Source organism: Tachyglossus aculeatus, unplaced genomic scaffold (assembly GCF_015852505.1).
Source record: "Tachyglossus aculeatus isolate mTacAcu1 unplaced genomic scaffold, mTacAcu1.pri scaffold_131_arrow_ctg1, whole genome shotgun sequence".
NCBI classification, from domain to species: domain Eukaryota; kingdom Metazoa; phylum Chordata; class Mammalia; order Monotremata; family Tachyglossidae; genus Tachyglossus; species Tachyglossus aculeatus.
In genome coordinates this window covers 653,687-677,495 of record NW_024044860.1, presented here as the reverse complement: position 1 = coordinate 677,495, position 23,809 = coordinate 653,687, and the positions used below count along the sequence as shown (strand labels likewise).

Genomic DNA, 23,809 nt, shown 5'->3' with positions numbered 1-23,809 from the left:
GTCCCGGAAGCGTCGGGCAGCGGGGCCATGGCGGTCGGGGGCGAGCAGTGGGTGCTGGTGGAGATGGTGCAGGCCCTCTACGAGGTGAGAGACGGAGACACGGGGGGGAGAGACAGAGACGGGGGGCATGACGGGAGGGAGACACAGACGAGGGGCATGACGGGAGAGAGAGGGACGAGGGGCATGAGGGCAGACAGACAGGCGAAGGGCATGATGGGAGAGACACGAGGGGCCTGAGGGCAGACAGACAGGCGAGGGGCATGATGGGAGAGAGGCGAGGGGCCTGAGGGCAGACAGACAGGCGAGGGGCATGATGGGAGAGACAGGCGAGGGGCCTGAGGGGAGGGAGACGAGGGGCCTGAGGGGAGAGAGAGACAGGCGAGGGGCCTGAGGGGAGAGAGACAGATGAGGGACATGACGGGAGAGAAACGAGGGGCATGAGGGGAGAAAGAGAGGCGAGGGGTATGAGGGGAGAGACGAGGGGCATGACGGGAGAGAGGCAGACGAGGGGCCTGAGGGGAGAGAGACAGGAGAGGGGTATGAGGGGAGGGAGACAGGCGAGGGGCCTGAGGGGAGAGAGGCAGGCGAGGGGCCTGAGGGGAGAGAGGCAGGCGAGGGGCCTGACGGGAGAGAGAGACGAGGGGCATGAGGGCAGAAAGACAGGCGAGGGGCATGAGGGGAGAGACGCGAGGGGCATGACGGGAGAGAGACGAGGGGCCTGAGGGCAGACAGACAGGCGAGGGGCATGATGGGAGAGACGCGAGGGGCATGACGGGGGGTGGGGGGGGGGGAGACAGGCGAGGGGCCTGAGGGGGGAGAGACACAGGCGAGGGGCCTGAGGGGAGAGAGACAGATGAGGGACATGACGGGAGAGAAACGAGGGGCATGAGGGGAGAAAGAGAGGTGAGGGGTATGAGGGGAGAGACGAGGGGCATGACGGGAGAGAGGCAGACGAGGGGCCTGAGGGGAGAGAGGCAGGCGAGGGGCATGACGGGAGGGAGACTGACAAGGGGCATGATGGGAGAGACAGGCGAGGGGCATGAGGGGAGAGAGGCAGACCAGGGGCCTGAGGGGAGAGAGGCAGGAGAGGGGTATGAGGGGAGGGAGACAGGCGAGGGGCCTGAGGGGAGAGAGGCAGGCGAGGGGCATGATGGGAGAGAGAGGCGAGGGGCATGATGGGAGAGAGGCAGACGAGGGGCCTGAGGGGAGAGCGACAGGAGAGGGGCCTGACGGGAGAGAGAGACGAGGGGCTTGAGGGGAGGGAGACAGACAGACAAGGGGCATGACGGGAGAGAGACAGGCGAGGGGCCTGAGGGAAAAGGGAGACGAGGGGCATGACGGGAGAGAGACAGGCGAGGGGCGTGAGGGGAGAGATGGCGGGCATGATGGGAGAGACAGGTGAGGGGCCTGACGGGAGGGAGACATGAGGAGTGTGACGGGAGGGAGACAGACGAGGGTCTGAGGGGAGAGAGGTGAGGGGCCTGAGGGGGAGAGAGACAGGTGCGGGGTGTGACGGGAGGGAGACAGGTGAGGGGCCTGACGGGAGAGACGAGGGGCCTGAGGGGGAGAGAGACAGACGAGGGGCATGACGGGAGACGAGAGACGAGGGGCATGATGGGAGAGAGACGGGGGGCATGAGGGGAGACAGGCCAGGAGCATGACGGGAGAGAGACAGGCGAGGGGCCTGACGGGAGAGACGAGGGGCCTGAGGGGAGAGAGACAGGCGAGGGGCCTGACGGGAGAGAGAGAGACAGACGGGGGCCATGACGGGAGAGAGACAGGCGAGGGGCATGGCGGCAGAGAGACAGACAAGGGGCATGAGGGGAGAGAGGCAGGCGAGGGGCATGACGGGAGAGAGACAGGTGAGGGGCCTGAGGGGAGACACGAGGGGCTTGAGGGGTGAGAGACAGACGAGGGGCCTGACGGGAGAGAGACAGGCGAGGGGCCTGAGGGGTGAGAGACAGATGGGGGGCATGGGGAGAGACGAGGGGCATGAGGGGAGAGAGACAGACGGGGGGAATGAGGGGAGAGAGACAGGCGAGGAGCATGAGGGGAGAGACGAGGGGCCTGATGGGAGAGACAGATGAGGGGCATGACGGGAGGGAGACACGAGGGGCCTGACGGGAGAGAGACGAGGGGCCCGAGGGGAGAGAGGCAGGCGAGGGGCCTGACGGGAGGGAGACAGGCGAGGGGCCTGAGGGGTGAGAGACACGAGGAGCGTAACGGGAGGGAGACAGGCGAGGGGCCTGAGGGGAGAGAGAGATAAGGGGAGAGAGAGAGACGGGGACGTGGAAGAGAGAGCGGACAGGGAAGAGACAAAGGGGCATGAGGGGAGAGACATGGGGAGAGACAAGGGCGTGGGGGGAGAGAGACGGGGGACATGAGGGAGAGATATGGGGAAGAGGGAGACGGGAACGTGGGGAGAGACGAGGCGTGAGGGGAGAGACATGGGAGAGAGAGAGATGGGACGGGAGAGAGACGGGGAGAGACAGGGACAAGGGGCATGGGGGAGAGACAAGGGGCGTGAGGGGAGAGACACAGAGACAGATGGGGACATGGGGAGACAAAGGGCGTGAGGGGAGAGACGGGGTTTGGGGAGGGAAGAGACAGGGCATGAGGAGAGAGACATGGGAGAGGGAGAGACGGGACGGGAGAGAGACGGGGGGCATGGGGGGAGAGACACAGGGACAAGGGACATGGGGAGAGACAAGGGGCGTGAGGGGAGAGACACAGACAGATGGGGACATGGAGAGACAAAGGGCGTGAGGGGAGAGACACAGAGACAGATGGGGACATGGGGAGAGACGGGACTTGGGGAGGGAAGAGACGGGGCATGAGGAGAGAGACATGGGAGAGGGAGAGACGGGACGGGAGAGAGACGGGGGACATGGGGGAGAGACACAGGGACAAGGGACATGGGGGAGAGACAAGGGGCGTGAGGGGAGAGACACAGGGACAGATGGGGACATGGAGAGACAAAGGGCGTGAGGGGAGAGACACAGAGACAGATGGGGACATGGGGAGAGACGGGACTTGGGGAGGGAAGAGACAGGGCATGAGGAGAGAGACATGGGAGAGGGAGAGATGGGAGAGGGAGAGAGACGGGGACATGGGGGAGAGACACAGGGACAAGGGGCGTGAGGGGAGAGACACAGAGACAGATGGGGACATGGAGAGACAAAGGGCGTGAGGGGAGAGACACAGAGACAGATGGGGACATGGGGAGAGACGGGACTTGGGGAGGGAAGAGACGGGGCATGAGGAGAGAGACATGGGAGAGGGAGAGACGGGGGACATGGGGGAGAGACACAGGGACAAGGGACATGGAGAGACGGGGCATGGGGGAGAGACACAGAGACAGATGGGGACATGGAGAGACAAAGGGCGTGAGGGGAGAGACAGAGACAGATGGGGACATGGGGAGAGACGGGACTTGGGGAGGGAAGAGACAGGGCATGAGGAGAGAGACATGGGAGAGGGAGAGAGACGGGGACATGGGGGAGAGAAACAGGAACAAGGGACATGGGGGAGAGACAAGGGGCGTGAGGGGAGAGACAGAGACAGATGGGGACATGGAGAGACAAGGCGTGAGGGGAGAGACACAGAGACAGATGGGGACATGAGGAGAGACGGGACTTGGGGAGGGAAGAGACGGCATGAGGAGAGAGACATGGGAGAGGGAGAGAGACGGGGGACATGGGGGAGAGACAAGGGGCGTGAGGGGAGAGACACAGAGACAGATGGGGACATGGAGAGACAAAGGGCGTGAGGGGAGAGACACAGAGACAGATGGGGACATGGGGAGAGACAAGGGACTTGGGGAGGGAAGAGACAGGGCATGAGGAGAGAGACATGGGAGAGGGAGAGACGGGACGGGAGAGAGACGGGGGACATGGGGGAGAGACACAGGGACAAGGGACATGGGGGAGAGACAAGGGGCGTGAGGGGAGAGACACAGACGGGGAGAGACAAGGGACATGGGAGAGACGGGACATGGGGAGGGAAGAGACGGGGCATGAGGAGAGAGACATGGGAGAGGGAGAGACGGGACGGGAGAGAGACAGGGGGCATGGGGGGAGAGACACAGGGACAAGGGACATGGGGGAGAGACAAGGGGCGTGAGGGGAGAGACACAGACGGGGAGAGACAAGGGACATGGGAGAGACGGGACATGGGGAGGGAAGAGACGGGGAATGAGGAGAGAGACATGGGAGAGGGAGAGATGGGACGGGAGAGAGACAGGGGGCATGGGGGGAGAGACACAGGGACAAGGGACATGGGGGAGAGACAAGGGGCGTGAGGGGAGAGACACAGACGGGGAGAGACAAGGGACATGGGAGAGACGGGACATGGGGAGGGAAGAGACGGGGCATGAGGAGAGAGACATGGGAGAGGGAGAGACGGGACGGGAGAGAGACAGGGGGCATGGGGGAGAGACAAAGGGCGTGAGGTGAGAGACACAGAGACAGATGGGGACATGGGGAGAGACAAGGGACATGAGGGGAGAGACGGGACGTGGGGTGGAGAGACGGGACTTGGGGAGGGAAGAGATGGCATGAGGAGAGAGACATGGGAGAGGGAGAGATGGGACATGAGGGGAGAGACAGAGACGAGGGGCTTGGAGACACCCGGAGGGAGAGACGTGGGAGGGGGGAGAGATTCATTCGTTGGATCGTTTATTGAGCGCTTACTGTGTGCGGCGCCCTGTAGTAAGCGCCTGGAATGGACGGGGGCAGGTAGGGCAGGGGCGCGGTGGCCCCGGGGCGAGGCACCATTTTGTTGGGAAAGATCCCCTCACGTGGGCGGGACGCCTACAATCATCTCTGGGCGTCCGGTACAGCGTCCCGCCCTCAGCACGGCCCCCAGGCCCGGGCCGGGCGCTCAGTCCGGTCTCCGGCCCCCTCACTGGGCGTCCAGAACAGCGTCCCACGCTCAGCACGGCCCCCCCAGACCCGTGATGGGCGTTCAGTATAGCCTCCGGCCCCCTCCCTGGGCGTCCAGGACAGTGTCCCACGCCCAGTCCGGCCTCCAGCCCCCTCACTGGGCGTCCAGAACAGTGTCCCACGCTCAGTTCGGCCTCCGGCCCCCTCACAGGGCGTCCAGAACAGCGTCTCTCGCTCAGCACGGCCCCCCCAGACCCGTGATGGGCGTTCAGGATAGCCTCCGGCCCCCTCCCTGGGCGTCCAGGACAGTGTCCCACGCCCAGTCCGGCCTCCAGCCCCCTCACTGGGCGTCCAGAACAGTGTCCCACGCTCAGTTCGGCCTCCGGCCCCCTCACAGGGCGTCCAGAACAGCGTCTCTCGCTCAGCACGGCCCCCCCAGACCCGTGATGGGCGTTCAGTATAGCCTCCGGCCCCCTCCCTGGGCGTCCAGAACAGTGTCCCACGCCCAGTCCGGCCTCCAGCCCCCTCACTGGGCGTCCAGAACAGCGTCCCACGCTCAGCACGGCCCTCGGACCCGCGTTGGGTCTTCATTTCCTCCTCCAGCCCCCTCGCTAGGCGTCCAAAACAGAGTCTCCCGCTCAGTACAGCCTCCAACCCCCCTCATGGGGCGTCCAGTCCAGCGTCCCCCATTCAGTTCGGCCTCCGGCCCCCTCACAGGGCGTCCAGAACAGCGTCTCTCGCTCAGCACGGCCCCCCCAGACCCGTGATGGGCGTTCAGTATAGCCTCCGGCCCCCTCACTGGGCGTCCAGAACAGTGTCCCACGCCCAGTCCGGCCTCCAGCCCCTTCACTGGGCGTCCAGAACAGTGTCCCACACCCAGTCCGGCCTCCAGCCCCCTCGCTGGGCGTCCAGAACAGAGTCTCCCGCTCAGTACAGCCTCCAACCCCCCCTCACGGGGCGTCCAGTCCAGCGTCCCCCATTCAGTTCAGCCTCCGGCCCCCTCACAGGGCGTCCAGAACAGCGTCCCACGCTCAGCACGGCCCCCCCAGACCCGTGATGGGCGTTCAGTATAGTCTCCAACCCCCCTCACTGGGCGTCCAGAACAGTGTCCCCCATTCAGTTCAGCCTCCAGCCCCCTCACAGGGCGTCCAGAACAGCGTCTCTCGCTCAGCACGGCCCCCCCAGGCCCGTGATGGGCGTTCAGTATAGCCTCCAGCCCCCTCACTGGGCGTCCAGAACAGTGTCCCACGCCCAGTCCGGCCTCCAGCCCCCTCACTGGGCGTCCAGAACAGTGTCCCACGCTCAGTTCGGCCTCCGGCCCCCTCACAGGGCGTCCAGAACAGCGTCTCTCGCTCAGCACGGCCCCCCCAGACCCCTGATGGGTGTTCAGTATAGTCTCCGGCCCCCTCACTGGGCGTCCAGAACAGTGTCCCACGCCCAGTCCGGCCTCCAGACCCCTCACTGGGCGTCCAGAACAGCGTCCCACGCTCAGCATGGCCCTCGGACCCGCGTTGGGTGTTCAGTTCCGCCTCCAGCCCCCTCGCTGGGCGTCCAGAACAGAGTCTCCCGCTCAGTACAGCCTCCAACCCCCCTCACCGGGCGTCCAGTCCAGCGTCCCCCATTCAGTTCAGCCTCCAGCCCCCTCACAGGGCGTCCAGAACAGTGTCTCTCGCTCAGCACGGGCCCCCAGACCCGTGATGGGCGTTCAGTATAGCCTCCGGTCCCCTCACTGGGCGTCCAGAACAGTGTCCCACGCCCAGTCCGGCCTCCAGCCCCCTCACTGGGCGTCCAAAACAGTGTCCCACATCCAGTCCGGCCTCCAGCCCCCTCCCTAGGCGTCCAGAACAGAGTCTCCCGCTCAGTCCAGCCTCCAACCCCCCGCACGGGGCGTCCAGTCCAGCGTCCCCCATTCAGTTCGGCCTCCAGCCCCCTCACAGGGCGTCCAGAACAGCGTCTCTCGCTCAGCGCGGCCCCCCCAGACCCGTGATGGGCGTTCAGTATAGCCTCCAGCCCCCTCACTGGGCGTCCAAAACAGTGTCCCACGCCCAGTCCGGCCTCCAGCCCCCTCCCTAGGCGTCCAGAACAGAGTCTCCCGCTCAGTCCAGCCTCCAACCCCCCGCACGGGGCGTCCAGTCCAGCGTCCCCCATTCAGTTCAGCCTCCGGCCCCCTCACGGGGCGTCCGGAACAGCGTCTCTCGCTCAGCACGGCCCCCCCAGACACGTGATGGGCGTTCAGTATAGTCTCCAGCCCCCTCACTGGGCGTCCAGAACAGTGCCCCACGCCCAGTCCGGCCTCCAGCCCCCTCACAGGGCGTCCAGAACAGCGTCTCTTGCTCAGCACGGCCCCCCCAGACCCGTGATGGGCGTTCAGTATAGCCTCCGGCCCCCTCACTGGGCGTCCAGCACAGTGCCCCACGCCCAGTCCGGCCTCCAGCCCCCTCACAGGGCGTCCAGAACAGCGTCTCTCGCTCAGCACGGCCCCCCCAGACCCGTGATGGGCGTTCAGTATAGCCTCCGGCCCCCTCACTGGGCGTCCAGCACAGTGTCCCACGCCCAGTCCGGCCTCCAGCCCCCTCGCTGGGCGTCCAGAACAGCGTCTCTCGCTCAGCACGGCCCCCCCAGGCCCGTGATGGGCGTTCAGTATAGCCTCCGGCCCCCTCCCTGGGCGTCCAGCACAGTGTCCCCCGCCCAGTCCGGCCTCCAGCCCCCTCACAGGGCGTCCAGAACAGCGTCCCGCGCTCAGCACGGCCCCCCCAGGCCCGTGATGGGCGTTCAGTATAGCCTCCGGCCCCGTCCCTGGGCGTCCAGCACAGTGTCCCCGGCCCAGTCCGGCCTCCAGCCCCCTCGCTGGGCGTCCAGAAGAGCGTCCCGCGCTCAGCAGGGCCCCCGGGCCCGCGCCGGGCGCTCGGTTCGGCCTGCGGCCCCCCGGTCCCGTGGGCGGGCGTGTCCCTGGCGTGTGACGGGCCACGCGTGTCCCCCGTGCGCACGCGTGTGCAGGCGCCGGCCTACCACCTGTTCCTGGAGGGCCTCCTGGTGCTGTGGATCGTCCGCCTGCTCCTCTCCAAGACCTACCGGCTCCACGACCGCTCCGACCTCACGCTCAAGGTCGGGGGCCCCCGACCTCTGACCCCTGACCCCGGAGCCGCCCCGCCCCCCGGCGGCCCCCGGCGCTGACCTTTCACCCCTGACCCTTGACCTCCTTTGGATCCCAGACCCAAATCGACCTTTGACCCCCCCCGAGCTCACCTGACCCGACGTGACCTCGGGCCTGCCCTGACCCTTGACCTCCCCTGGACCCGACCCGACCTTTGACCCACCCCAGAGCTCACCCGACCCCCTGCCCTGACCCTTGACCTCCCCTGGACGCCGCCCCTTGACCCCGGACCCAGCCTGACCTTTGACCCCCCCCAGAGCTCGCCCGCCCCTCTCTGACTGACCTCGGGCCCTCCCTGACCCCTGACCCCATGGACACCGACCCTTGACCCCGGACCTGACCTTTGACCCCCAGAGGTCTCCTGACCCTCTGTGACCCCCGATGACGGACCTCGGGCTCGCCCTGACCTTTGACCTCCCCTGACCCTTGACCTCCACTGGACGCCGACCCCGGGCCCAAACCGACCTTTGACCCCCCCCAGAGCTCACCCGCCCCTCTGTGACCCCTGATGACTGACCTCGGGCCCTCCTTGACACCCCTGACCCTTGACCCCTGCTGGACACTGACCCTTGACCCCTCCCCCGGACCCAACCTCACCTTTGACCCCCCCAGAGATCTCCTGACCCCCTGTGATCCCCTGGTGATGGGCCTCGGGCCCACCCTGACCCTTGACCTCCCCTGACCCTTGGCTTCCCCGGACGCCGACCCCAGACCCACACCGACCTTTGACCCCACAGAGCTCACCTGACCCTCTGTGACCCCTGATGGCTGACCTCGGGCCCTCCTTGACCCCCTGACCCTTGACCCCTCCCCACGGACCCAACCTGACCTTTGACCCCCCCCCCAGAGGTCTCCTGACCCTCTGTGACCCCCTGATGACGGACCTCGGGCCCGCCCTGACCCTTGACCTCCCCCGACCCCCCCAACCGCCCCCCCAGACTCCCCCTGACCCTTGACCTCCCCCGGACCTTGACCCCCGGACCCAACCCGACCTTTGACCCCCCCCAGAGCTCACCCGCCCCTCTGTGACTGATCTCGGGCCCTCCCTGACCCCTGACCTCCCCCTGGACACCGACCCTTGACCCAGACCCGACCTGACCTTCGACCTCCAGAGGTCTCCTGACCCTCTGTGACCCCCGATGACGGACCTCGGGCCCGCCCTGACCCTTGACCTCCCCTGGACACCGACCCTGGACCCAAGCCGACCTTTGACCCCCCCCAGAGCTCACCCGCCCCTCTGTGACTGACCTCGGGCCCTCCCTGACCCCTGACCCCATGGACACCGACCCTTGACCCCGGACCCGACCTGACCTTCGACCCCCAGAGGTCTCCTGACCCTCTGTGACCCCCGAAGATGACCTCGGGCCCGCCCTGACCCTTGACCTCCCCTGACCCTTGACCTCCCCTGGACGCCGACCCCGGACCCAAACCGACCTTTGACCCCCCCCAGAGCTCACCCTCCCCTCTGTGACCCCTGATGACTGATCCCGGGCCCTCCTTGACACCCTTGACCCTTGACCTCCGCTGGACACTGACCCTTGACCCCTCCCCCTGACCCAACCTGACCTTTGACCCCCCAGAGGTCTCCTGACCCTCTGTGACCCCCTGATGACGGACCTCGGGCCCGCCCTGACCCTTGACCTCCCCTGACCCCCCAACCACCCCCAGACTCACCCTGACCCTAGACCCACCCTGGACCTTGACCCCCGGACCCAACCCGACCTTTGACCCCCCCGAGCTCACCCGCCCCTCTGTGACTGACCTCGGGCCTTCCCTGACCTCCCCCTGGACACTGACCCTTGACCCCGTTCCTGACCTGACCTTCGACCCCCAGAGGTCTCCTGATCCTCTGTGACCCCCGATGACGGACCTCAGGCCCGCCCTGACCCTTGACCTCCCCTGGACGCCGACCCCGGACCCAAACCGACCTTTGACCCTCCCCAGAGCTCACCCGCCCGTCTGTGACCCCTGATGACTGACCTCGGGCCCTCCTTGACACCCCTGACCCTAGACCCCCGCTAGGCACTGACCCTTGACCCCTCCTCCCAGACCCAACCTGACCTTTGACCCCCCCAGAGGTCTCCTGACCCTCTGTGACCCCCTGATGACGGACCTCGGGCCCGCCCTGACCCTTGACCTCCCCTGACCCCCCAACCACCAACCCCAGACTCACCCCGACCCTTGACCCGCCCTGGACCTTGCCTCCCGGACCCCAACCGACCTTTGACCCCGCAGAGCTCCCCTGACCCTCCGTGACCCCTGAGCCCCCCGATCCCAGACCCACCCTGACCCTCGATGAGCCTTGGCCCCCCGACCTTCAACCCCCCATCACCTCCCGTGACCCCTGGCCTCAGGCCCACCTCGACCCCAGGACCCACCCAGTCACCGACCCCCGGCCCTCCGCGACCTCTGACCTCTGACCCCCCCTCCAACCAGGAAAAGGAGGAGCTGATCGAGGAGTGGCAACCCGAGCCCCTCGTGCCCCCGGTGTCCCCGGACCACCCGGCCCTCAACTACAGCGTCGTCTCCGGGTACGGATCGAGCCCCCCCCCGTCCGTGACTCGACTTCCCCCGCTCGCCCCCCGTCCCTGACTCGACTTCCTCGTGTGACCGCGCGCGCCACCCCCCTCTCCGTCCCCCCAGACCCCCGAGCCACGAGGTGGTGGTCAACGGGAAGAGGTGCATCAACTTCGCCTCCTTCAACTTCCTGGGCCTCCTGGACAACAGCCGGGTCAAGGCGAGCGGGGACGGGGGGGGGTGGGTGTGTGTGTGTGTGGGCGGGGGAAACTGAGGCCCGGGGCAGCCGGGCAACCCTCCCCCCCCGTCCCCGGCAGGCGGCGGCGCTGAAATCGCTGGAGAAATACGGCGTGGGCACCTGCGGGCCCCGGGGCTTCTACGGCACGTTCGGTGAGCGCGGCCGGCCGGCGGGGGTCGGGGATGAGGCCAACCCCCGGGGGGCGCTACTGGGGGGGGAGGGGGGCGATGGGAAGGGGTGGGGTCATCGGGGGGTGGTCACTGGGGTCGGGGGTGGGGGTCTGGGGTGGGGCCGGCAGGGGGCGCTACTGGAGGGGGTCATTGGGGTGGGCCCTGGGGGGTCGGGTCATCAGGGGGTGGTGGGAGTGCATCCTGGGGTCAGGGGTGAGGACACCAGGGGGCGCTACTGGAGGAGGAGGGGTCATCGGGGTGGGCTCCGGGGGTCAAGGGTCAGGGGTGGGGCCTGTAGGGGGCGCTACGGGGGTGGGGTTCTGGGGTGAGGCCAGCAGGGGGCGCTACTGGAGGGGGTCATTGGGGTGGGCCCTGGGGGGGTCAGGGGTCATCGGGGGGCGGTCTTGGGGTATGTATGGGGGGGTGATGGTTGGAGGCCTGCAGGGGGCGCTGCTGGGAGGTGAAGGTGGATCCAGGGGACAGGGGTGAGGCCACCAGGGGGCGCTACTGGAGGGGGAGGGGGTCATGGGGGTGGGCTCTGGGGGTCAAGGGTCAGGGGTGGGGCCTGTAGGGGGCGCTACGGGGGGTGGGGGTCTGGGGTGAGGCCAGCAGGGGGCGCTACTGGTGGGGGGGGGGGGGGCGGGTCATCATGGGGTGGTCTTGGGGTATGTATGGGGGGTGATGGTTGGAGGGGTGGCCTGCAGGGGGCGCTGCTGGGAGGCGGGAGTGGATCCAGGGGTCAGGGGTGAGGCCACCAGGGGGCGCTACTGGAGGGGGGGGTCTTTTGGGTGGGCTTGGGGGGTCAGGGGTCAAGGGTGGGGCCTGTAGGGGGCGCTACGGGGGGGGGTTGGGGTCTGGGGTGAGGCCACCAGGGGGTGCTACGGGAGGGGGGTGGGGTCATCGGGGTGGGCTCTGGGGTCAAGGGTCAGTGTTGGGGGTCAGGGGTTAGGCCAGCAGGGGGTGCTACAGGGCTGGGGGCGGGGAAGGGGTGAGGGTCAGGAGTGGGGTCACCGAGGGGGGTGGGGCCTATAGGGGGCGCTCTGGGGGGTCAGGGGTGGGGCCACTAGGGGGCGCTCCGGGGGTCAGGGGTGGGCCACCAGGGGGCGCTCCGGGGGTCAGGGGTCACCAGGGGGTCTGGGGGGGCACTAGGGGGCGCTGCTGAGGTCAGGGGTCACCGGGGGGGTCAGGGGTGGGGCCACCAGGGGGCTACTGGGGTCAGGGGTCACCAGGGGGCGCTCTGGGGGGGGTCAGGGGTGGGGCCGCCAGGGGGCGCTGCTGGGGTCAGGGGTCACCAGGGGGCGCTCTTAGGGGGGTCAGGGATGGGGCCACCAGGGGGCGCTACTGGGGTCAGGGGTCACCAGGGGGCGCTCCGGGGGGGTCAGGGGTGGGGCCACCAGGGGGCGCTCCTGGGGTCAGGGGTCACCAGGGGGGCGCTCTGGGGGGGTCAGGGGTGGGGCCACCAGGGGGCGCTACTGGGGGGTCAGGGGTCACCAGGGGGCGCTCTGGCGGGGTCAGGGGTGGGGCCACTAGGGGGCGCTACTGGGGTCAGGGGTGGGGCCACCAGGGGCGCTCCAGGGGGTCAGGGGTCATGGGTGGGGCCACCAGGGGGCGCTACCAGAGGGGCAAGGGGTGAGGGTCAGCGGTGGGTGGGGGGGCCCGTAGGGGGCGCTCCAGGGAGGCCGCGCGGTAGCGTGTGCTTAGCGTGTGCTTAGCGTGTGCTTGGCGTGCGCTCCCGGGCGGACGGGCGTCAGACGTGCACCTGGAGCTGGAGGAGCGGCTGGCGGCCTTCATGGGCACGGAGGAGGCCCTGCTCTACTCCTACGGCTTCGCCACCGTGGCCAGCGCCATCCCCGCCTACGCCAAGAGGGGGGACGTCGTCTTCGTGTGAGGACCCCCGACCTCTGACCCCTGACCCCCGGCCCCGCCCCCGAGGCCGTGACCCCTGACCCCTAGCCCCCCCCCCCCCCCCCCCCCCCGTGGCCTCGCCGGCCCCCGCCAGCCCCGGGCCTCGCGTCCCCGCCGACGGGGGGGGGGGGGGCTTTCGCCGGAGGGCGTGACCCCTGACCTCTGACCCCGCCGGCCTCCGTCGGCCCCTAGACCCGGGCCGGGCGCCCAGTCCTCGCTGGGCGTCCAGTACAGTGTCGTCATCACCGTCATCAATCGCGTTTATTGAGCGCTTACTAGGTGCAGAGCACTGTACTAAGCGCTTGGGAGGTGGCCCGTCCCCGCCTTCCCCCAATGGGGGGTGGGGGGTTCTTGCCAGAGGGCGTGACCCCTGACCTCTGACCCCTAATCCCCCCAGCCCCTGACCCTGTCGGCCCCGGGCCTCACTCCCCCACCCCCCACTTCCCATCCCGGCCGAGAGGGGTGATGCTTTCGCCTGAGGGCGTGACCCCTGACCTTTGACCCCCGACCCCTGACCTCACTCTCCCCTCCCCGCCTACACGAAGGGGGCCAATGTTTTCATGTGTGTGTTGGGGAGGGGGTCTGACCCTTGACCTCTGACCCCCACCAAGCGGGGTGATGCTTTCTTGGGAGGGGTTGACCCCCTGACCTCTGACCTCCCTCCCCCAGTGAGGCTGTGACCCTTGACCTCTGACCCCACGGCTCTCCTCACCTCTTCCCACCCCCGCCGAGACGGGGGTGGTCTTCCTGGGAGGGGGTGACCCTTGACCCCTGACCCCCCACCCCTCCCACCTCCGTCTCACCTGTCTCTCCCCGTCTCTCCCATCTCTGTCTCTTTCACGTCTCTGTCTCTCACCCCCATCTCTGTCTCTCCCCACCATCTCTCCCCGTCCCTGTCTCTCCCCGATCTCCGCCTCTCTCCATCTCTGTCTCTCACCTCCATCTCTCTCCATCTCTGTCTCTCACCCCCCCACCCATCTCTCACCCCCTTCTCTCCCCATTTCTGTCTCTCCCCAATCTCCGTCTCTGTCTCTCATCTCCATCTCTGTCTCTCACCCCCTACCTGTCTCTCACTCCCTTCTCTCCCCGATCTCTGACTATCTCTCCCCACCCCGACCTCTGTCTCTCACCATCTCTCTCTGTCTCTCACCCCATCTCTGTCTCTCCCCGATCTCTGTCTCTCACCCCTCCTCTCTCCCCATCATCTCTGCATCTCTCCGGTCACCCTCCCCCATCTCTATCTCTCCCCACCCCTATCTCTGTCTCTCACCATCTCTGTCTCTCACCCCCATCTCTATCTCTCCCTGATCTCTTATTATCTCTCCCCGCCCCAATCTCTGTCTCTCACCCCCTTTTCTGCCCATCTCTATCTCTCCGCGATCTCTGACTGTCTCTTCCCACCCCAATCTGTCTCTCACCCCCTTCTCTCCCCATTTCTTTCCCTGATCTCTGACTATCTCTCTGCACCCCAATCTCCGTCTCTCGCCCCCACCTCTCTCCATCTCTGTCTCTCATCTCCATTTCTATCTCTTCCCAATCTCTGACTATCTCTCCCCTCCCTAATCTCTGTCTCTCACCCCCTTCTCTCCCCATCTCTATCTCTCCGCGATCTCTGACTGTCTCTTCCCACCCCAATCTGTCTCTCACCCCCTTCTCTCCCCATCTCTATCTCTCCCCGATCTCTGTCTCTCACCCCTCCTGTCTCCCCGATCTCTGACTATCTCTCCCCTCCCCGATCTCTGTCTCTCACCCCCCCACCTGTCTCTCCCTCCCTTCTCTTCCCATCTCCGTCTCTCCCCGAACTCTGCCTATCTCCTTCCGCCCCGATCTCTGTCTCTCACCCCCATCTCTCTCTCTCCATCTGTCTCTCATCTCCATCTCTGTCCATCTCTGTCTCTCACCCCCCCACCTGTCTCTCACTCCCTTCTCTCCCCGATCTCTGACTATCTCTCCCCACCCCGATCTCTGTCTCTCACCATCTCTCTCTGTCTGTCTCTCACCCCTCCTTCCCATGTCTTTCTCTCACCCCATCTCTGTCTCTCCCTGATCCCTGTCTCTCACCCCCTCCTCTCCCCATCCCTTCTCTCCCTTATCTCTGACTATCTCTCCCCACCCCGATCTCTGTCTCTTACCCCCATCTCTACCTCTCCCCGATCTCTGACTATCTCTCCCCACCCCGATCTCCGTCTCTCACCCGCACCTGTCTCTCACCCCCTTCTCTCCCCATTTCTTCTCCCTGATCTCTGACTATCTCTCTGCACCCCAATCTCTGTCTCTTGCCCTCACCTCTCTCTCCATCTCTGTCTCATCGCCATCTCTGTCTCTCACCCCCTCCTCTCCCCATCTCTATCTCTCCCCGATCTCTCACTATCTCTCCCCTCCCCGATCTCTGTCTCTCACCCCCTTCTCTATCTATCTCTCCCCGATCTCTGACTATCTCTCCCCGCCCCGATCTCTGTCTCTCACCCCCCACCTGTCTCTCACCCCCTTCTCTCCCCATTTCTTCTCTCCCCGATCTCTGACTATCTCTCTGCACCCCAATCTCCGTTTCTCACCCCCACCTCTCTCTGTCTCTGTTTCTCATCTCCATCTCTGTCTCTGACCCCCTTCTCTCCCCATCTCTATCTCTCCCCAATCTCTGACTGTCTCTCCCTTCCCCGATCTTTGTCCCTGACCCCCTTCTCTCCCCATCTCTATCTCTCCCTGATCTCTGACTATCTCTTCCCACCCCGATCTCTGTCTCTCACCCCCTTCTCTCCCCATCTCTATCTCTCCCCGATCTCTGTCTCTCACCCCCTTCTCTCCCCATCTCTATCTCTCCCCGATCTCTGTCTCTCACCCCCTTCTCTCCCCATCTCTATCTCTCCCTGATCTCTGTCTCTCACCCCTCCTGTCTCCCCGATCTCTTGACTATCTCTCTGCACCCCGATCTCTGTCTCTCACCCCCCCACCTGTCTCTCCCTCCCTTCTCTTCCCATCTCTGTCTCTCCCCGATCTCTGACTATCTCCTTCTGCCCCGATCTCCGTCTCTCACCCCCACCTCTCTCTCCATCTGTCTCTCATCTCTATCTCTGTCCATCTCTGTCTCTCACCCCCCACCTGTCTCTCATCTCCATCTCTGTCCATCTCTGTCTCTCACCCCCCCACCTGTCTCTCACTCCCTTCTCTCCCCGATCTCTGACTATCTCTCCCCACCCCGATCTCTGTCTCTCACCATCTCTCTCTGTCTGTCTCTCACTCCTCCTCCCCATCTCTTTCTCTCACCCCATCTCTGTCTCTCCCTGATCTCTGTCTCTCACCTCCGTCTCTCCCCATCTTTATATCTCCCTGATCTCTGATTATCTCTCCCCACCCCGATCTCTGTCTCTCACCCCCCACCTGTCTCTCACCCCTTCTCTCCCCATTTCTTCTCTCCCCGATCTCCGACTATCTCTCCGCACCCCGATCTCTGTCTCTCGCCCCCATCTCTCTCTCTCATCTCCATCTCTGTCTCTCACCCCCTTCTCTACCGTCTCTTCTCTCCCCGATCTCTTACTATCTCTCCCCACCCCGATCTCTGTCTCTCACCCCCATCTCTATCTCTCCCCGCCCCGATCTCCGTCTCTCATCCCTTCTCTCTCCATTTCTTCTCTCCCTGTTCTCCGACCATCTCTCCGCACCCCGATCTCCGTCTCTCGCCCCCACCTCTCTCTCCATCTCTGTCTCTTACCCCCTTCTCTCCCCATCTCTATGTCTCCCTGATCTCTGGCTATCTCTCCTCTCCCCGATCTCTGTCTCTCATCCCCTTCTCTCCCCATCTCTATCTCTCCCTGATCTCTATCTCTCCCCACCCCGATCTCTGTCTCTCACCCCCCACCTGTCTCTCACCCCTTCTTTCCCCATTTCTTCTCTCCCCGATCTCCGACTATCTCTCCGCACCCCGATCTCCGTCTCTCGCCCCCACCTCTCTCTCCATCTCTGTCTCTCATCGCCATCTCTGTCCATCCCCGTCTCTCACCCCCCACCTGTCTCTCACTCCCTTCTCTCCCCATCTCTGTCTCTCCCCGATCTCCGTCTCTCGCCTCCACCTCTCTCTTCATCTCTGTCTCTCATCTCCATCTCTGTCTCTCACCCCTTTCTCTCCCCGATCTCTATCTCTCCCCGCTCTCTGACTATCTCTCCTCTCTCCGATCTCTGTCTCTCGCCCCCTTTTCTCCCCCTCTCTGTCTCTCCCTGATCTCTGTCTCTCACCCCTTCTCTCTCCCCGATCTCCGATTATCTCTCCCCACCCCGATCTCCGTCTCTCGCCCCCACCTCTCTCTCCATCTGTCTCTCATCTCCATCTCTGTCCATCTCCGTCTCTCACCCCCCCCACCTGTCTCTCACTCCCTTCTCTCCCCATCTCTGTCTCTCCCCAATCTCTGTCTCTCGCCCCCACCTCTCCATCTCTGTCTCTCACCCCTTTCTCTCCCTATCTCTTCTCTCCCCGATCTCTATCTCTCTGCACCCCGATCTCTGTCTCTCGCCATCTCTCTCTGTCTCTCACCCCTCCTCCCCATCTCTTTCTCTCACCCCATCTCTGTCTCTCCCTGATCCCTGTCTCTCACCCCCTTCTCTCCCCATCCCTTCTTTCCCCTATCTCTGACTATCTCTCCCCACCCCGATCTCTGTCTCTCACCCCCATCTCTATCTCTCCCTGATCTCTGACTATCTCTCCCCACCCCGATCTCTGTCTCTCACCCCCCACCTGTCTCTCACCCCTTCTCTCCCCATTTCTTCTCTCCCCAATCTCTGACCATCTCTCTGCACCCCAATCTCCATCTCTCGCCTCCACCTCTCTCTCCATCTCTGTCTCTCATCTCCATCTCTGTCTCTGACCCCCTTCTCTCCCCATCTCTATCTCTCCCCAATCTCTGACTGTCTCTCCCTGCCCCGATCTTCGTCCCTGACCCCCTTCTCTCCCCGTCTCTATCTCTCCCTGATCTCCGACTATCTCTCCCCACCCCGATCTCTGTCTCTCACCCCCTTCTCTCCCCATCTCTGTCTCTCCCCGATCTCTGACTCTTCCCACCCCGATCTCTGTCTCTCATCCCTTCTCTCTCTCCCCGTGTCTATCTCTCCCTGATCTCTGTCTCTCTCCCCAATCTCTTGACTATCTCTCCCCACCCCGATCTCTGTCTCTCACCCCCCACCTCTGTATCTCTCTCCCTTCTCTCCCCATCTCTATCTCTCCCTGATCTCCGATTATCTCTCCCCACCCGGATCTCCGTCTCTCGCCCCCACCTCTCTCTCCATCTCTGTCTCTCATCTCCATCTCTGTCTCTGACCCTCTTCTCTTCTCTCCCCGATCTCTGACTATCTCTCTGCACCCCGATCTCTGTCTCTCACCCCCATCTCTGTCTCTCCCCGATCTCTGTCTCTCGCCCCCTCCTCTCCCCATCTCTGTCTCTCCCCAATCTCTGACTATCTCTCCGCACCCCGATCTCCGTCTCTCGCCCCCACCTGTCTCTCCATCTCTGTCTCTCCTCTCCATCTCTGTCTCTCACCCCCTTCTCCCCCCATCTCTCCCCGCCCTGATCTCTGTCTCTCACCCCGATCTCTGACTGTCTCTCCGCGCCCCGGTCTCTGTCGTGCCTCGTCCGTGTCTCCGCGCAGAGACGCGGCGGCGTGCTTCGCCATCCAGAAGGGGCTGCAGGCGTCCCGGAGCCAGGTGCGAGTCTTCCGCCACAACGACGTGGCCCACCTGGAGCAGCTGCTGCGCCAGCAGGAGGACGAGGACCTCAAGGTCAGAGACCCCTCCCCGCGCAGAGACCCCTCCCCAGAGAGACATCCCCCCCCCCCCCCGCCCGGAGACATCCTCCCGAGACCGAGACCCCTCCCCGCCGCCCCGCCAGACCACCGGACCGGCCCGGCCCGGACTCCCGCCGTCCTCAGAGACCCCCCCCGGACTCCCAGAGACCCCTCCCCAGAGAGAGACCCCACCCCAGAGACCCTACTCCCACCCCCCCAGACCACCAGACTTTCCCGCCGTCCTCAGAGACCCCCCCCGGGACTCCCAGAGACCCCTCCCTCAGAGAGAGACCCCACCCCAGAGACCCTACGCCCACCCCCCCCAGACCACCAGACTTTCCCGCCGTCCTCAGAGACCCCCCCGGGACTCCCAGAGACCCCTCCCCAGAGAGAGACCCCACCCCAGAGACCCTACGCCCACCCCTGAAGACCACCAGACTTTCCCACCGTCCTCAGAGACCCCTCCCCAGAGAGAGACCCCACCCCAGAGACCCTACGCCCACCCCCCCAGACCACCAGACTTTCCCGCCATCCTCAGAGACCCCCCCGGGCTCCCAGAGACCCCTCCCCAGAGAGAGACCCCACCCCAGAGACCCTGTGCCCACCCCCCAGACCACCAGACTTTCCCGCCGTCCTCAGAGACCCCCTCGGGACTCCCAGAGACCCCTCCCCAGAGAGAGACCCCACCCCAGAGACCCTACTCCCACCCCCCCCCAAACCACCAGACTTTCCCGCCGTCCTCAGAGACCCCCCCCGGGGCTCCCAGAGACCCCTTCCCATCCTCAGAGACCCCCCTGGGACTCCCAGAGACCCCTCCCAAGAGAGAGACCCTACCCCGGAGAGAGACCCCCTCCCCAGAGAGAGACCCCACCCCAGAGGCCCTACGCCCACCCCCCCAGACCACCAGACTTTCCCGCCGTCCTCAGAGACCCCCCCGGGACTCCCAGAGACCCCTCCCCAGAGAGAGACCCCACCCCAGAGACCCTACTCCCACCCCCCCCCCAGACCACCAGACTTTCCCGCCGTCCTCAGAGACCCCCCCCCCGGGACTCCCAGAGACCCCTCCCCAGAGAGAGACCCCACCCCAGAGACCCTACGCCCACCCCCCCCCAGACCACCAGTTTTTTCCACCATCCTCAGAGACCCCCCCCAGGACTCCCAGAGACCCCTCCCCCAGAGAGAGACCCCACCCCAGAGACCCTACGCCCACCCACCCCCAGACCACCAGACTTTCCCGCCATCCTCAGAGACCCCCCCGGGCTCCCAGAGACCCCTCCCCAGAGAGAGACCCCACCCCAGAGACCCTACGCCCACCCCTGAAGACCACCAGACTTTCCCGCCGTCCTCAGAGACCCCCCCGGGACTCCCAGAGACCCCTCCCCATCCTCAGAGACCCCTCTGGGACTCCCAGAGACCCCTCCCCAGAGAGAGACCCCACCCCGGAGAGAGACCCCTCCCCAGAGAGAGACCCCACCCCAGAGACCCTACGCCCACCCCCCCCAGACCACCAGACTTTCCCACCGTCCTCAGAGACCCCCCCCGGGACTCTCAGAGACCCCACCCCAGAGACCCTACGCCCACCCACCCCCAGACCACCAGACTTTCCCACCGTCCTCAGAGACCCCCCCGGGACTCCCAGAGACCCCTCCCCATCCTCAGAGACCCCTCTGGGACTCCCAGAGACCCCTCCCCAGAGAGAGACCCCACCCCGGAGAGAGACCCCTCCCCAGAGAGAGACCCCACCCCAGAGACCCTACGCCCACCCCCCCCCCAGACCACCAGCCTTTCCCGCCGTCCTCAGAGACCCCCCTGGGACTCCCAGAGACCCCTCCCCAGAGAGAGACCCCACCCCGGAGAGAGACCCCTCCCCAGAGAGAGACCCCACCCCAGAGACCCTACTCCCACCCACCCCCAGACCACCAGACTTTCCCACCGTCCTCAGAGACCCCCACGGGACTCCCAGAGACCCCTCCCCAGAGAGAGACCCCACCCCAGAGACCCTACGCCCACCCCCCGCAGACCACCAGACTTTCCCGCCGTCCTCAGAGACCCCCCCCGGGGCTCCCAGAGACCCCTCCCCATCCTCAGAGACCCCTCTGGGACTCCCAGAGACCCCTCCCCAGAGAGAGACCCCACCCCGGAGAGAGACCCCTCCCCAGAGAGAGACCCCACCCCAGAGACCCTACGCCCACCCACCCCCAGACCACCAGACTTTCCCACCGTCCTCAGAGACCCCTCCCCATCCTCAGAGACCTCCCGGGACTCCCAGAGACCCCTCCCCAGAGAGAGACCCCCTCCCCAGAGAGAGACCCCCCCCCCAGAGACCCTACTCCCACCCCCCCCCCCCAGACCACCAGACTTTCCCGCCGTCCTCAGAGACCCCCCCGGGGCTCCCAGAGACCCCTCCCCATCCTCAGAGACCCCCCTGGGACTCCCAGAGACCCCTCCCCAGAGAGAGAGACCCCACCCCAGAGAGAGACCCCACCCCAGAGACCCTACCCCCACCCCCCGCGGACCCCCAGACCCCCACCGTCCTCAGAGACCCCCCCCCCCGGGACTCCCAGAGACCCCTCCCATGCATTCGTTCGTCCGTCCAGTCATATTTATTGAGCGCGTACTGTGCGCAAGGTACTGTGCTGAGCGCCTGGGGAGTCTAAATCGACAATCAATCAATCAATCAATCGTATTTATTGAGCGCTTACCGTGTGCAGAGCACTGTACTAAGCGCTTACTGTATTAAGCACCCAACAGATAGAGACGGTCCCTACCCGACGACGGGCTCAATCAATCAATCAATCGTATTTATTGAGCGCTTACTGTGGGCAGAGCACTGTACTAAGCGCTTACTGTATTAAGCGCCTAACAGAGACGGTCCCTACCCGACAACGGGCTCAATCGATCAATCAATCGTATTTATTGAGCGCTTACTGTGGGCAGAGCACTGTACTAAGCGCTTACTGTATTAAGCGCCTAACAGAGACGGTCCCTACCCGACAGCGGGCTCAATCAATCAATCAATCGTATTTATTGAGCGCCTACTATGTGCAGAGCGCTGTGCTAAGCGCTTGGGAAGGACAGATGGGCAACACACAGAGACAGGGCTCGCCGTCCGGAGGAGCAGCGCGGCTCCGTAGGAGGAGCCCGGGCTTTGGAGTCAGGGGTCGTGGGTTCGAATCCCGGCCCAGTCGTGCGTATTGAGCGCCCACCGTGCGCGGAGCCGTGTCGGCCGCGTGACCCTGGGCGAGTCGCTTCACTTCTGGGGGGCCTCGGTTCCCCCATCCGGAAAATGGGGATGGAGACCGGGAGCTCCACGTGGGACAGGGACTGCGTCCAACCCAATTAGCTGGTGTCCACCCCAGCGCTTAGTACAGTGTCTGGCGCGTTTTTTTCAGCGCTTAGAAGAGTAGTAGTAAGCGCCGGCGCTTAGACGAGTGCTCGCCACGTAGTAAGCGCTTAGAAAATACCGTTGTGTTATTACTATTATTATTATTATTATTATGAATAATAATAATAATGATGGCATTTATTAAGCGCTTACTATGTGCCAAGCACTGTTCTAAGCGCTGGGGAGGTTAACAAGGTGATGGGGTTGTCCCACGGGGGGGCTCACAGTCTCCATCCCCATTTCACAGATGAGGGAACTGAGGCCCAGAGAAGTTAAGCGACTTGCCCAAAGTCACACAGCTGACAACTGGCGGAGCCGGGGTTTGAACCCGTGACCCATTATTATTATTATTATTATTATTATTATTATTATTATTATTATTATTATTAATATTTTTATTAATAATGATAATGGCATTTATTAAGCGCTTACTATGTGCCAAGCGCTGTTCTAAGTGCTGGGGAGGTTAACAAGGTGATGGGGTTGTCCCACGGGGGGGTTCACAGTCTCCATCCCCATTTTACAGATGAGGGAACTGAGGCCCAGAGAAGTTAAGCGACTTGCCCAAAGTCACGCAGGTGATAACTGGCAGAGCCGGGGTTTGAACCCGTGACCCATAATTATTATTATTATTATTATTATTATTATTATTATTATTATTATTATTATTAGTAATAATAATAATAATAATAATAATAATGGCATTTATTAAGCGCTTACTATGTGCCAAGCACTGTTCTGAGCGCCGGGGAGGTTAACAGGGTGATCAGGTTGTCCCACGGGGGGCTCACAGTCTCCATCCCCATTTCACAGATGAGGGAACTGAGGCCCAGAGAAGTTAAGCGACTTGCCCAAAGTCACCCAGCTGACAACTGGCGGAGCCGGGGTTTGAACCCGTGACCCATAATTATTATTATTATTATTATTATTATTATTATTATTAATATTATTATTAATAATGATAATGGCATTTATTAAGCACTTACTATGTGCCAAGCACTGTTCTAAGCGCTGGGGAGGTTAACAAGGGGATCAGGTTGTCCCACGGGGGGCTCGCAGTCTCCATCCCCATTTTACAGATGAGGGAACTGAGGCCCAGAGAAGTTAAGCGACTTGCCCAAAGTCACGCAGCTGACAACTGGCGGAGCCGGGGTTTGAACCCGTGACCCATAATAATTATTATTATTATCATTATCATCATCGTCATTATTATTAATGATATTATTATTAATAATATTATTGTTAATAATAATGGCATTTATTAAGCGCTTACTATGTGCAAAGCACTGTTCTAAGCGCTGGGGAGGTTACAAGGGGATCAGGTTGTCCCACGGGGGGCTCACGGTCTCCATCCCCATTTCACAGATGAGGGAACTGAGGCCCAGAGAAGTTAAGCGACTTGCCCAAAGTCACGCAGCTGACAACTGGCGGAGCCGGGGTTTGAACCCGTGACCCATAATTATTATTATTAGTAGTAGTAGTAGTAGTAGTAATAATAATAGTAATAATAATAGTAATGGCATTTATTAAGCGCTTACTATGTGCCAAGCACTGTTCTAAGCGCTGGGGAGGTTACAAGGGGATCAGGTTGTCCCACGGGGGGCTCACGGTCTCCATCCCCATTTCACAGATGAGGTAACTGAGGCCCAGAGAAGTTAAGCGACTTGCCCAAAGTCACACAGCTGACAACTGGCGGAGCCGGGGTTTGAACCCGTGACCCATAATTATTATTATTATTATTATTAGTAATAATAATAATAATAATGATGGCATTTATTAAGCGCTTAC

The 23,809-nt window shown here is 63.6% G+C and overlaps 1 protein-coding gene across 1 annotated transcript in view; it reads left to right on the top strand.

Annotated features, from left to right (window-relative positions):
- Window positions 1-23,809, top strand: part of SPTLC1 (serine palmitoyltransferase long chain base subunit 1) — a 51,119-nt gene continuing 27,310 nt past the window's right edge. The window contains exons 1-7 of the mRNA XM_038742564.1: window positions 1-84; window positions 7,881-7,988; window positions 10,474-10,568; window positions 10,681-10,774; window positions 10,872-10,944; window positions 12,714-12,846; window positions 18,502-18,631. Of these exons, the coding sequence (XP_038598492.1) occupies window positions 28-84; window positions 7,881-7,988; window positions 10,474-10,568; window positions 10,681-10,774; window positions 10,872-10,944; window positions 12,714-12,846; window positions 18,502-18,631 (690 nt within the window). The 5' untranslated portion in view covers window positions 1-27. The remainder of the gene's footprint in view (window positions 85-7,880; window positions 7,989-10,473; window positions 10,569-10,680; window positions 10,775-10,871; window positions 10,945-12,713; window positions 12,847-18,501; window positions 18,632-23,809) is intronic.